Source organism: Monopterus albus, unplaced genomic scaffold (genome assembly GCF_001952655.1).
Source record: "Monopterus albus unplaced genomic scaffold, M_albus_1.0 scaffold88.1, whole genome shotgun sequence".
In the NCBI taxonomy this organism is placed as follows: domain Eukaryota; kingdom Metazoa; phylum Chordata; class Actinopteri; order Synbranchiformes; family Synbranchidae; genus Monopterus; species Monopterus albus.
In genome coordinates, this window is record NW_018127968.1 from 621,029 (window position 1) to 635,224 (window position 14,196).

At 40.1% G+C, this 14,196-nt stretch overlaps 1 protein-coding gene across 1 annotated transcript in view; it reads left to right on the top strand.

Annotated features, from left to right (window-relative positions):
- The window catches only part of bard1 (BRCA1 associated RING domain 1), a 32,843-nt gene extending 20,029 nt beyond the window's left edge, over positions 1 to 12,814 (top strand). Inside the window, exons 7-11 of the mRNA XM_020607711.1 lie at positions 644 to 770; positions 905 to 1,037; positions 3,178 to 3,270; positions 11,283 to 11,380; positions 12,265 to 12,814. Of these exons, the coding sequence (XP_020463367.1) occupies positions 644 to 770; positions 905 to 1,037; positions 3,178 to 3,270; positions 11,283 to 11,380; positions 12,265 to 12,612 (799 nt within the window). The 3' untranslated portion in view covers positions 12,613 to 12,814. The remainder of the gene's footprint in view (positions 1 to 643; positions 771 to 904; positions 1,038 to 3,177; positions 3,271 to 11,282; positions 11,381 to 12,264) is intronic.
- The last annotated feature ends 1,382 nt before the right edge of the window (positions 12,815 to 14,196 follow it).

The following is a 14,196-nucleotide window of genomic DNA, read 5'->3' on the forward strand; positions in this document are numbered from 1 at the left end:
TTTTTTATTTGTTAAAAACGTTTGAAATATCCAATAAATTTCGTTCCACTTCATGATTGTGTCCCACTTGTTGTTGATTCTTCACAAAAAATTACAGTTTTATATCTTTATGTTTGAAGCCTGAAATGTGGCAAAAGGTCGCAAAGTTCAAGGGGGCCGAATACTTTCGCAAGGCACTGTACTTGTAGGTTTCCGGCCACTCCATTCATGCCACATTAGACCAGGTCAGGTAAAACAGCCAGTCCCTGTACATGAACTTTCTAGGACCTCAGGCCCTGTATTTTTCTTCACATCCTCTGATCATAATGCAGGCATCAAAACTCACTGAGGGACCAGTACCTTCAGTATTTGTACCCGTAATTTGAAAAACCACTGGCTACCTGAGTAGGAAATCTGTCTTGGGATGGCATAAAGCCTTTGTGTACATTTTGACCTGCTTTTAGCTTTTTTGTGAACTAATCTGCATAAATATAAAAAGTGATTGTTTTTTTAAGTATGCTGTTATAGTTTGCTTATTAGTTTTAACATGTTTTACTTTCCCTGTTGTCACCAGATGGTCTCGTCATTGCCCCAAATGCACAAATACACAAGTGTATGCATCCTGTGACACTGACACACTTTATATTTTAAATATTCTTCACAGTAATCAGTATGGAAAGCGGCCTGCAGATTACGCAGTGAATCTGGAGATGCTGCAAATTTTCCAGGAAGCTTCAAAAGGAAACCATAGTGCTAATACATCTTTTAGCCCCTCAGCTGGTCTCTCAGTGGTATGTCTACATTTAGATGTAAATAACCAGTTTTTTATTTCTTGTTTCCCTGGAAATTGTTAAGACTAGAATGCTGATATTCTTGTATTGTAGGCCTAGATTTTTTCTAACGATGTTCTTACATCCTTTCTTAGGTGAGCAACTGTGTGAGGAGGGTTGAAATGGTGGTGCTTCTGGCAAGCAAGTTGTCTCATCCACAACAGCTACAGTTGGTCAAACTGGGCCAGCTACTCAGAGGGAGGATGGCTGACAACTTTTCTGGATCAGGTACTGTTTGTGTGACTCAAACACTACCTCCACAGGGGGTTTAAACTTTCTCAGTTCCGGGCAAAGCTTCTTGGAAGACTGGTTGCATATGATTGCTTTTTAATGCTGTTATTTGTTACACACGAGCACTTAGCAACATTGCAGATTAAAATGCTTGTACATTGGGCTGGTAAACTTGTTCACTGCTAAACACTCTGATAGGCAATCAGCCATCATTTGGATGCCATCTTCAGCTGGAAGATGGATTCAAACTTGGTGTTTGTCTCTTGGCCTCGTCCTCCAGTTTTTTTATGCAGATTGTATACATACTGTACAGTACTATCACTACATTCATCTAAATCTTGCTTTACAGTACTTATAGAGCCAAGTTTACTATGTAGCACAGACCATTCTGTATTGTAAATGCCAACAGTAGGTGCTTGAGCATCATCACTCATGAAAGTAACTAACAAGTCCTTTTAGAGCTGTCTACATCATTGTGATACAGCAGCTCCTTCACTGTTGCAATGTAACTTCTAGGAGAATACCAGAGAGTGTAAATGAAATTATTCTTCATAAAATGTTTAGCTGTACTGTTAGGGTGATGGATAAGCACTAATAAAAAACAGAGTTTCTCACAGCTCTCCTCTGACTGGAAAGTTTTCAAGGAATTTTCTTTTTTTACTTAAAAACAGCATATGCACACAAATCCATATTCAATTCACAATGTAAGACGGTTTTGCCCTGGAGATATAATTATGTTCATTTTGCACTTGTGAACTGTGCTTTTGTTTTGAATGAAGAGGTAATAGGCTTTGTATTTAATTAACCTATAATTATGCGTTCTTGTCTAAAGCACTTCATGAAATAAGCTTCTGCTTGGCCTTCTGTGTTGCTGTGAGCTGTTTGACAGGTGTAGTTAGCTTACCTGTTTAGACTTGCGAAGTCAACGACATCAGCAAGGTATTAACAAAGCGAGCATTGCACTGGATAAACACGTACTCAAAACCATAAATTCTAATCATTTTTTGCAGTTGGGCAATGGCTGATAAATCAGTACCTACTTTAAGTAGGATTGTGCCATTATCCTGTTACAAAACATTGTAGTTAAAATGAGCAGTTTCAACAAAAATGCAGTACTGAACCTTCTGTTAAACATGAGTGAATGTTTTTTTGTGTCACGTAATGTGTAACAATAACTCACACCACTGAATTGAGCATATACACTATCCCTACATTTCATATGTATAGAAAGAGAAATAAATCTTTGCTATTTTTTTCTGTCTTTCGGTCTTAATTTAGCACTTTAATTTTTGTCCTGATAACTACTAAACTACGTTACACTCATCCTCAGCTGGGCTTTTTGTTTAGTGCAAGTATTTTTCACAGCAGACATTTTCAGTAATCACAGTAGAGAAGGCACAGGTGTAGCTAATGGCATTAAGTATCCTGATAAACAGTGCCACTCAGCAAGCATACACAATACCATGATCCTGAAAATGACTCACATACAGTTAGTACAGAAAGAATGTCAAGAAGAATGAAGAAAATCCCCAAAGAAAGGTGCCAGGCTTGTAGCCTCATGCTGCTTCTGTGAAAAAGGCCTATTAGAAAATGTTGGCATTCTAACACACCAAGATAATGTTAGACCAATATCTACCAAAACCACAGAAGTGTCTTCTGGGAAAATGTACTGTATTTGATTTGTACTTTGAGTTTTTAGTCTGGCTCGTGTGCCATCCACTAACATGGAGGTGGCAGGGATTTATGACGTATACTGAAGCCAGCCACCAGGTTCCCTTGGAGCTTTGGTGGCTTCACTTCTGAGGGCTGTTAGACTCTCCGTCGCGTTTATAGTCAGTGATGTTAACCCTGTTGCCTAACCTCAGCTTGTGTTACATTGCAATAACTCTTGTTGAAAGATTCAAGTGTTTAAGGTGTATCTAAAAGAAAACTGCCATATAAAGTGTTATCTTGTAGCAATCTACGTATCTCCTTATCTGAATTTGCACCAGCAGTGCACTGTGTAGCTAGACGGCCTGACTGATGCACTAGGAAGGCAGCAGCAGGCAGCAGCTTTTCATGCCTGTGTAGCACAGTTCATTTGTACCTTTTTTTTTTCCTTCAAATTGGCAGTTGTGTGTCTATCTTCTCCCTCCAGTGAGCCATGTCGTGGTGCCAGAAGGACACATGCCCACCACCTACTCTACCCTCATGGGTCTTCTTGCTGGCTGCTGGGTTGTCAGATACAGCTGTAAGTATGGAGTGAGCCATCAACTGCAGCATTTCTCTGTAGGTGCTGTCTGGGATATCATATTAAAGTGTGTTACCTGGATAACTTCCTACTGCAGTGGCATTGAGAGCCAGCCTTTGTCTAAAATATCCTTAATATCAAATGCATTATCTACTAAATGTTTAGACAATATAATATTTTTCTAATATGGTGGGGGCACCGGTGGATGTCAGGCAAGCTCACATGATTGTGCAGCGGCCTGGATAGGATAAGGATAAGGATAATCACATTTATTGGCCAAGTATGTTACACACAAGGAATTTGTTTCTGGTACAGAACCGATAGCAGCCATCTGCAGTGCCAACTCAACCGACATCTCATTTTTTTTAGCTTTAGGTCACATCTAAGATGATAATTCACCATTGTAACATTCTAGATAATTCAAAAACCAATGGTTTGGTTGTATAATAGTTTGGCAAAACAGCACAAATATAAGTTACTGATATTTTCTTTCCCCCTGTAGTTACTCCAAGAAACTTTAAATGCCTACCCTGTTAAATTAGGTTTTACTTCCCACTGTTATTTATTGCCTTAATGCACATGTGTCAAACTCAAGGCCCGCGGGCCACATCCGGCCCGCGAGATGATTTTATATATCTTTTTTTAATGGCCCGGCGATATGAAGCACCTATAACACACAAACTACGAATCCCATAATGCAGCGCAACAGCTGCCTTACCGAACGATAAGCTACTAGCGATCATTCCCGCGCCAATTATGTCAGATCAATCAAGCGTCTGTTGATGTATACAGCCCTAATTTCAAGTCAAAGCTAGCCCCTAACAATGGCCAAAAGAAAGGTTGATTCTGAAAACAGAGCCTTTCAAACCCAGTGGGAGGCTGAGTATATGTTTACTGACATTGCCGGTAAACCCGTGTGTCTTATTTGTGGAGCTAATGTGGCTGTAATTAAGGAATATAACCTAAGACGGCACTACAAGACAAAACATCAGGACAAGCTGAAAAACGTGAATGCAGAGCAGAAGCTACAGAAGGTAGAGGAGTTGAAGAGGAATCTGACATCACAGCAGACGTTTTAACCAAAGTGAAATGACACAGTGAAGCTGCTGTGAAAGTAAGTTTTATTGGGACAGAGGAGAAAATCAGCCCTGGACATTTACCAAGGGAGAGTTTCTGAAGAGCTGCATGATGAAAGTGTGTGACGTCTTGTGTCCAGACAAAAAGCAGGTGTTTGCAAATGTAAGCCTTAGCAGAAATACGGTTGGTGATTTTAAGTTCAAGTTTATTTATTTTGGAATAATATTGTATCCTGTCTGTTTCGATTCATATTTATGTTCAAAAACGTTTCGTTTTAGTCTGTTCAATAAATGTTTATCCTGTTCGGACCGCTACCTAAAGTGTGCTTTGAGTTTTGGCCCCCTATGCGATTGAGTTTGACACCCCTGCCTTAATAGAAACAGTTCAATAGTTTGTGAAATGTGTATTTGCTTTCTTCCAGACAGTTACAGGAGAACACCGATACCCTCCTGACCCCATTCTACCTACCTAAATATGAAGCTGCTTCCGGCAGCTGATCAGCTGAACTAAGCATAAAGACTGGAAATGATTAAATACTGTAGTTGTGCTGTTGTTAGGGGCTCCTCCTAAACTACATTACAATGGAACATTGGAAATTCAATTGATCATGGATTGAATTACTTGGATATCAACTGGATACTAAAACAAAAATATCTTTTTTGATGACAAATTTCAACTAAATACTAGGTGTTTTGTGTTCCACTGGTGAAAGGAAATAGATGTCTGTGGCAGATTTTAATTGATAGAATTAGATTTTAGGTTAAAGTTCATGTTTTGGTGCTACATACAATATTTGTATTCTGTTTACTGATTCATTCAAGGGCACTCTAGCCACATGGTATTCCCAGCTGCAACTGAAGTTAGGTGACTCTTGGCATAGTGTAGGACAGATATAAAAATCTTGGAGGTAAATATTGTACTTGTGGAACCACAGTGCATAACAAATGGATTGTGCTGCACAAGCATTGTGAAGAATATTTTATGGGTTTTGTGTTTTGCTCGGAATCCCAAAGAACACCTCCTGCCACCTCTGTCTCAGAAAAGGCTACCGCTGAGTTGAATTAAAGCCATTGGATGATAATACACAATTAAGTGTGCCAAGGGATGTTTGAATTTTCCTCTGGAAGCTCATTATTCACATTAAATGATGTTTAACCATTATTTGGCCCCAAAGAGGGAATTTCAGACCATGCCTTCCTAAATCTTCAGGGTCCCATAATAAGCAACACCATTTTAACCTGATTTAAAATGCACATATAATGATTTCATAAACTACCTTCAAATTTAATCATGCACATATTAGAAAGTCTCTCCACTCTGACCTTAATACAATGCATCCCTAATTCCTTTTCTCACTCAAGCAAAGAGCTGAAATAATATCGGCACTGCTCAGATTAAGCAGTGGATGGCCCACCTGGCTTGGTAGACAGTCACATATGAGAACTAGGCCCACTCAATTGTCCAACCACATTCACTGTTCTAAGACTGCCAATTGACAGAAAGCTACACCAGTAACGACCACACTGAATCAAAAACTGTATTATCAGCATTATAAGTTCTGTGTGGGTGTAGAGTGACGGCAAGTCTACAGGATCAATAGTTGGGCACCCTCTCAATAACTGGTGTTTCATTGAGGTAAACCCACAACACCAAGAAGGCTCAGCAGTGTGTTCCAGCATCCCAGAACCAACCCTTATTTGCCTGCACCCACACACCCAACGCAATCCCCCATCACTGTCTACTCAATTCTCTATTGAATTAATCAGTCGGGGCTACAATTAGCAAACAGTCAGTAACTTAAGGCTAACAGTTAGCTATCTGTTAAAACCTGCTGTCATAGCCATCAAACATTTCAAAGGACAGCCAAATTTCTTGTTATATTTTCGCAACCAGTGAGTATTCATTCTATTTTATAACTTTTTTACTTTGACATCCAAACTTTATTAGAAACATTAGGACATTTTTACTATTTGAGTGTTTATGTGGCTTAATTCTGGGATTTACTGCTGTTTTGAACTATTCTGAGATGGTGTCACTCATATGCTTCCTCTCCTCTGCAACCTTTCAGATTAAATCAGGTGTTATGTTTGGAATAGGAACTTCTAAATGCAATACTTTTTTTTGGGCAACACCTGGAATGTCTTGGGAAACTTTAAAAGAAAATTTTCCAACAAGCATTTTTCAGCTTAGTTTTCTAAGCCTGTGGCTGTGTTTGCACACACCTGCTTACTTGTCTGACAGCCAAATTGAGTGAGTGGGTGACTTGGGGAAGGAATTTAAGAATCAATATGCTGCAAGGCTTCAGTATAACTAGAGATGAAAAGATGGCTAACTCTTTTCCAGTTTGATTTATGCCAAGATGAATACTTAACAAAAGTTTAGCTATTCTCAGCCAGCCTCCCTGGCATCCTTGAACCAAGTCAACAAGCTCATGTTCAGAGGAGGTAGAAAGAGACTTGTTATCAAAGGGTTTTCTGGTACCTTGGTGTGTCCTTGACTGGTGTAGCATCTCTTGACTGTGTGTGTGTGTGTGTGTGTTCGCTCATATATGCCTGGTATTACTCATATTGTGGGGACTTGTCTTCTTTGTGCTGATAAATTGTTGAACTTTAGGGCAGCTACTTAGTTTACAATCAGGGTTAGGCAAGTGGTGGTTATAATTAATGTCAGGTTAAGTCTTCACTAAGTCAAAGTCCCCACGTGGAATGAAGGTGGACGTTTTTGTGTATATGCGTCTGGTATTACTGGCACTGTGGGCACAAAGCTTTTTACATACTCACATTGTGGTAAACATAATCATTTCCCTGTATGTAGGATAATCACCTTTATTGGCCAAGTATGTTACACACAAGTAATTTGTTTCCGGTACAGAACCGAAGTAGAGTTATATGCCATGCACTCTTGTCTTGGGTGCTGCCAGTAAGCAAATTCAGCTTCGAGTATGTGTTTAGGTGTGTGATTGTGTAACTGTATAAGATTTTGCGTGTTTGTACCATACTCTGCACTTCCTCCTCCTCCTCCTCCTTTTTCTATGCAGGCTGAACACTTGACAAGGCTTGTCTCTCACTTGACAATCTCTATGCCATCTTGTCTGTCTCTGTCCCTGTGTTTGTGTGTGAGTAGACAAGCAGCTGAGTTCTTACTGTCACCCGTCTCAGTCCGCCATTGCTGTCAACTACACCAACCCTGGCTTACCTCTTTATCGGTCTTACCTTTCATTCCAATAAAGTAACTGAGTACATTTACTCAAGTGCTGTATTTAAGTATAGTTTTGATGTATTTATACTTGAGTATTTCCATTTTCTGCTACTTCATACTTTGACTTTACTACATTGCAAGGGCAAATATTGTACTTTTACTCTACTACATGTATTTACTAGTTACTTTTCAGAATCAGATTAATAAAACAAAATATACTATAATAATAAGACTTGTTAATCCTGTGTGGAAAATTCTCAAGATTCCTAGCTGTAAAGTACTTTAAATTATAATTGCACAACATGATCAATGGGCATGAAAACACATATCCTGATGCTACTTTTATTATTCTGGGAGATTTTAACCACTGCAATCTCAGGAAAAGCATGCCTAAACTGTAACCTTTCCTACTACAGAGGAAACAAAACACTGGACTAATGTTACATTAACATTAGAAATGCTTTCTCAGCAGAACCTAAGCCTCATTTTAGTAGATCTGACCACCTAGCAATCCGGCTAAAACCTGCTTACATCAGATGATTCAAGGCGAAACCAGTCTCAGTGAGAACTGATAACACTGGAACAACTGTGCATAGGCCAGCCTGCAGGGCTCTCTAGAGGCCACAGACTGGAACATCTTCAAAGGGGCCACAGACGACACCCATGAATATGCAGAGACAACCTGAAACACCTGGACAATAGCGGAACATACGTTAGGATGCTCTTCCTAGATTACAGTTCTGCATTCAAGTATAGCCACTGCTGGGCTCCCCCCAGCAGTGGCTATACTTCATCGGGCAGCTCAGAAAAGCTGGGCTAAACCGTTGCCCCCTCACCCAGGCTTGTAAAGGACTGGTAGAGAGCATCCTCACTACTAGCATCACAGTCTGGTATGGTAACACCACACAGGCAGAGAGGAAGGCTCTTCAAAGGGTCATAAAGACTGCAGAGAGGATCATTGGGACTGAACTGCCTGCTGTGGACACAATATACACACAGCGCTGTTGCAAAAGAGCAGAGAACATAATCCGACATACACTCCACCCAGCTCACACTCTGCTCAGACACAAAAACTGCACCTACTGCCTCAGGGACAGCAGAGCAGACGGTATCATCACACACAGAACAAGATTTTACAACAGCTTTTTCCCTGCCGCAGTAAGACTGATAGCAAATACAGAATGTGAAAAACCTGTGCAATAACCCCTCATTACCCTATTAAGTAGAAGACCATATACAATTCCACTATGTGCAGTATTTGAAACTCCCCATTTTACCTGTTACCTTATTCCTGTAACCACAATTTTCTCAACTATTTTGTATTCTTGGGCACTCTTGTTTTTTTGTATTTTGTATTCTTGGGTGATCTTATATTTAGACTAGGTGTTCGTTCTTTTGGCTTTAAACTCTTGACTTGACTCCAGGAGAGCCCTGCACAGGAATTCCTATATGCCTAGACTGTCAGTTTATGCATAAATGGCAAATAAATCTTGAATCTTGAATCTTGAATTATTAAATTCAAAGCAGTATCTACCAAATTTAGAGAAACCCAATATACAGTACATCAAATTAATATACATAATAATGAATCTGTACTTTTACTTTGGTACTTTGAGTATATTTTGATGCAATTACTTTTTGTACTTTTACTTCAGTAACATTTTGAATGCTGGAGGTGACCCACGGAAATGCTGCATAGATTGACATTCTTACGTTCCTGCTCTTCTATGGGTTCAACAAGACACTGTCAATAATGTGGCTTTAGAGGTGTTTACAGACATTTTATTCACTTTGGAGCCAGGTGAAATGTGCTCCAGTCTTAATGCTAAGCTAGGTTTAGTAGTCATAACCGCAGCTCTGCGCTGCATGCACAGACATGAAATGTTAACTTGATCTTCTAATGTCACTCTGTTTAAGAGGGCAAAAAAAATGTTGTCCTAAAATGTTGAACTGTCCCTTTAGTATGATATTTCTTCCACTTTTTCCCTTTTCTACCAGTTTGCAGTGGCTAATTTTCCTACACTTTTGTTGTTGTCACTAGTCCTCCCACTGTTGACCCAGGGAGGGTGTGTGCAACCATGTGTTTCCTCCCAATACACATAGTTCTAGCTGCTACTTTTTGGCTGCCACTTGAGGAGCTTCACTTGGGCATATGCCCTGTTACAGCATGCTCAGCGCTGGAGATATCGTTACTCAGTGCTAAACCCAGGTTTTAACTGTGGGCTTGAGTTTTGCTGTGGTGTACCCGCCCCTGAACACTTGTTTTCTTCAAGTATTCAGTCTCCAGTGACTTTATAATGGTCTTATGGTAAATGGTCTTATACTTGTATAGCGCCTTTCTATGCTTTTACAGCACACTCAAAGTGCTTTCACATTATTCGGCCATTCACCCATTCGCACTCCCAAGCACTCACGCATTCACACACCGGTGACATCACTGGGGGTTCAGTGTGTTGCTCAAGGACACCTCGACATGTTGACTGGACAAGCCAGGAATCGAACCGCTAATCCTCCGGTTAGGAAACGACCCGCTCTACCTCCTGAGCCACAGCCGCCCCCAGAGATCACAGTTGAGTTGGTTTCATGGTTAATCAAAGAAGTGGGTTCATCTGGCTGGAAGGAGAAGGAAGGGGTTTGACTAGTCTATGTGAATGTAATTAACAAATATGCTAATGACTCCTCAGTATTAAGTGCCATTGTCTGGAGTGATTAACCCCAATGTCTTCTCTCTTCACTGCCCAGGTCTCTGGCAGTCTCCCTGTAAATAAAAGCTGTAATTAAGAGGGATGAAGAAATTTATTTGCACTCCACCCCAACTTTTGTGGAGGCTGTGTGTGTGTGTGTGTGTGTGGAATTTGCAGTTTCATGATATATTGAGACAGGATGTACATGCACACACACTCCAATCTGTTCATGTCACCATATCGTAAAGCTGGAAGCAGTATGAAACACTAAACTGCGACTCGAGGTGAATTCAAGTCACAAGGTTTTGTGGGTGTAGCAGAATGTAGAATATATCCATTGCAGATGTTTTACACCTGTGGGAATGTTCGCATCTGTCACAGTTGGAATTGTGAGACAGCTCTGCACTGCAAGTCTGAATACAGGCCAAGATTTATGTTTTGCATCCTTTATACTTTCCCCCCAGCAAACTGCAGTATGTTCATCCAGACCTAGTTTTTATATATTTGAATATGCACTTTTAAATTATAAGCTTGGATTTTTTTTTTCTGTTACATGCCCCAGTACTCAGCAATAGAATGCTAATTGAGAACAACAGCACTATGGTCTGTGGTGTGTTGAGAAGCATTTTTCATCTGTGAAGAGGGTGGAGGGTCATTACTGTGTGGGCCTTTTCCTCCTTATATGTCTAGACTAAAATAAATAAACATTGGTCTTTAGAGATGCTTTTGAAATGGTTTTTTTTTTGTTTGTTTCAAAAATGTTAGGATGCTGTTTGTCACACACTTTTTATTTGACTGTAAAATCTCCAGAGAGAAAGAGAAGTTGCTGAACCTAAGCTTGAGAAACTTAAAACAGGAGTTGCATCATTAATTCCATCACGCCACGAGTATTATTCTGTCAACAACTGCAACTATGCCAATACTTACAATCTTTTAGCTCATTGTGATAAAGCAGACAGAATCTTTGTCATCCTCTGCAATTGCCTTGTCACAGTATTTCAGTTCAACATATTTAGCTGTAACATTTTTTTCTCTCTCTTTCTCTGATTCCAGGGGTGGAAGCATGTCTGCAGGCAGGCAAATGGATGCCTGAATCTGAACACGAAGCAGGAGAAGGCCCCTTGCGTAGTCGCATCAACAGATGTAGCTTGGTAAATGAGAAACACACATTAAAAAAAGATGTTGACTCGCTGTCATTGGGAATTTTTTTTGGGCTGGACTGAGACAGCACATGTTGTGCACACTGTGTGCATTCATAGGTGGCACCTGACACCATTTGGCTGTTGAGGCACCTGAATCTTTTTTGTTGTTGTTGTTGTTGTTGTTGTTTTTCGGAGAGTGGCACATGGTTGTTCAGCGGTGTAGAGTGCCAATAACTTTTTCATGCTGAGTTTTGAAACTATAAATCTGTAGATTTAAGATGATTTTCTTTCCTCTTGAGCTGAATGAAATGTCCATGCTAGAAAAACAATAATATCAAGCATAATTTCTAATTAGGAACACAGTCATACACAAGCAAAAGTGAAATCCAACCAAAATGCAGTCAAACAACCTCCTTACATGAAGCTCTTGAGAAAGCCAATTACGCCCCAAAACAGTTGGGTTCATTGATGCTGTGAATGGAGCCGTCTCCAGTGGTTTAATTCACTGCTGCTTTTAAATAGCAAAGCTAAGTGGTTCAGAGTTTGTCTGGAGAACAGTGCTAATAAAAATGTCTTCTAGCAAAGAAGTAAATACAAAGCAGACGCTTGGTAATATGAGAGGCTGAGTTTAGTGGCAAAGAAATTATTCAGCATTTAACTTCATTATAAATAAAAGACAAGACTAATCCTTCTGCCACTGGTCTCAAGAGGGCTGAGGTTTTATTCTGGTACTGGCAATGAGTAATAAAAATGCTTCAGTGGAGGGATATAATGGATAGCAGGTCTTTTCTTTTCTCAGGCAGGCTCATGATGCACAAGGAAGTTTTAGTTTAGACCAGGGTTGAGGAAATCAGAGCTGTCACTAATGCTTGAGTTTGTTTTGTCTAAAAAAGCTCCCGCCGCTCTTCGATGGCTGTTTCTTTTTCCTCCTGGGCTCTTTTAAGGCACCTAGCAAAGATAAGCTCAACAAGCTGCTCCGGGAGGGAGGAGGTCAACTTCTGAGTCGACAGCCCAAGCCTGACAGCGATGTGACACAAACCCTGAGTGCTGCTGCCTACCACGCCCTGCCAGGCTCTGACCAGGCCCTCTGCACCCAGTATATCATCTTTGACCCCCAGGGCCCTCACAAGCCAACAGTGGTTAGACGAGGCAAGGTTTGGTCAGCTCCCTCCACCTGGCTCATCGACTGCATCACAGCTTTCCAGCTCCTCCCTGTGCCAGATCCTCAATCATTGGTCTAAATGATTTTCACATATTTAGCCATTTTGCATTGAAATATCACTTATCCTTCAGAATGATCATGTTTTTTATGTATATGTGGTGATTAGGTTTAAATGGATCATTCATACTATGACAAAATGATAATGTAGCTCAAGTCCTCGTGTACTTAAAATCTAAAATTAAAGTGGTAATTTGCACAGTTTGTTGTTTCTGAGTGTGAGAATTTGTCCTACATACAGAATTCACTAAAAGCCACTGATTTCCAACTTGGGGATCATTACCTCTTCAACAGGTCACAGGTTGAAACATGATTTTTGGGAACACAGGGTTGTCTCTGTTGTTTTACCTTTTTTTTTTTTTTTTAAATCGAAATTAAATACAACTGAGATATTTTAAAAGAACATTATTTGGTGAAACTTACACTTACAGAAGACACAACACAGAATACTCACTGAGGTAAAAAAAAAAAGGAACCCTAGAGTAAGAGCTAAAGACTTGAAGGATTCATTGGAGTTGGTTGCTCTCCAAAAACAACATTGCAGCATACCTGAAGCCAAAGACTACCTTGAAACTCCACAATATGACTGGGAAAATGTCCTGTGGACAGATTAAATTTGTTTGGGAAGAATACGCAGCGCTATGTATGCCCTTAAAAAATGAGCCGCGTACCAACATGGAAACATCATCCCAACAGTATATGGTGGAGGGATCATCATAATTTGGGGCTGCTTTGCTCCCTCTGGACCTGGACCACTTACCAATGTGGAGGGGAAATTTTGTTTTATTTGAATTTAAATTAATTTTGAAGTGTATCGAGGTATCCTACAGGATAATGTCAAAGTGGCTCTCCACAAGCTGAAGCTCAGAACGAGCTGGATGATGCAGCAGGACAATGACCCTAAACATTGTAGTAAATCTATTATAGAATGGCTTCGGAGACACAAACGCTACCTTTTGGAGTGGTCCAAAGTTCCTCCTGAATGTTGTGCACATCTAATCCACAGCTACAGGAAGCACTTGCTTGAGGTTATTGCTGTCAAAGGTGGTTCCACCAGTTGTTAAAACAGTTGGCATTACTTTTTCCACCATCACTTTGTATGTTTAATAGGTGTGTTCAATAAGAACATGAAAGATCATGACTATGTTTTATCGTCCTAGAAATATTGTTTGTTGAAAACCAGAAAATTGCAAACAGTGTCATTACTTTTTTTGTGACCGTAATTATCCAGTTATCTAATTGAAACGGCCTGTTTGATACAAATGGAGGGAGTGTTTCTGTGAAAAAGATCAATGGACATTCAGTATGAAGTGCAGAACAGGAAAAACAAAGCGGTTAATTGTTCTGTCAAAGCACTGACACTTGCTGGGCATAAAAAGCAAAACTTTTCTTTCTTGTCCACAGAGTGCGTGTATGTGTGTACATTTCCCATCACGATGCTAGACCGCAGGTATGTGTGCTTTAAGAGTTCTTCTACTGACCATCTCCCAAGGTGGGATTCAATTGGATTAGTCAGGGATGCACCTAATTGCTATTGATTGCTATACACTGGATAAAATTGCTTCCCTTTTCTTGTATAGCAGGAGGTGGGAGAAGGCAATTAGCA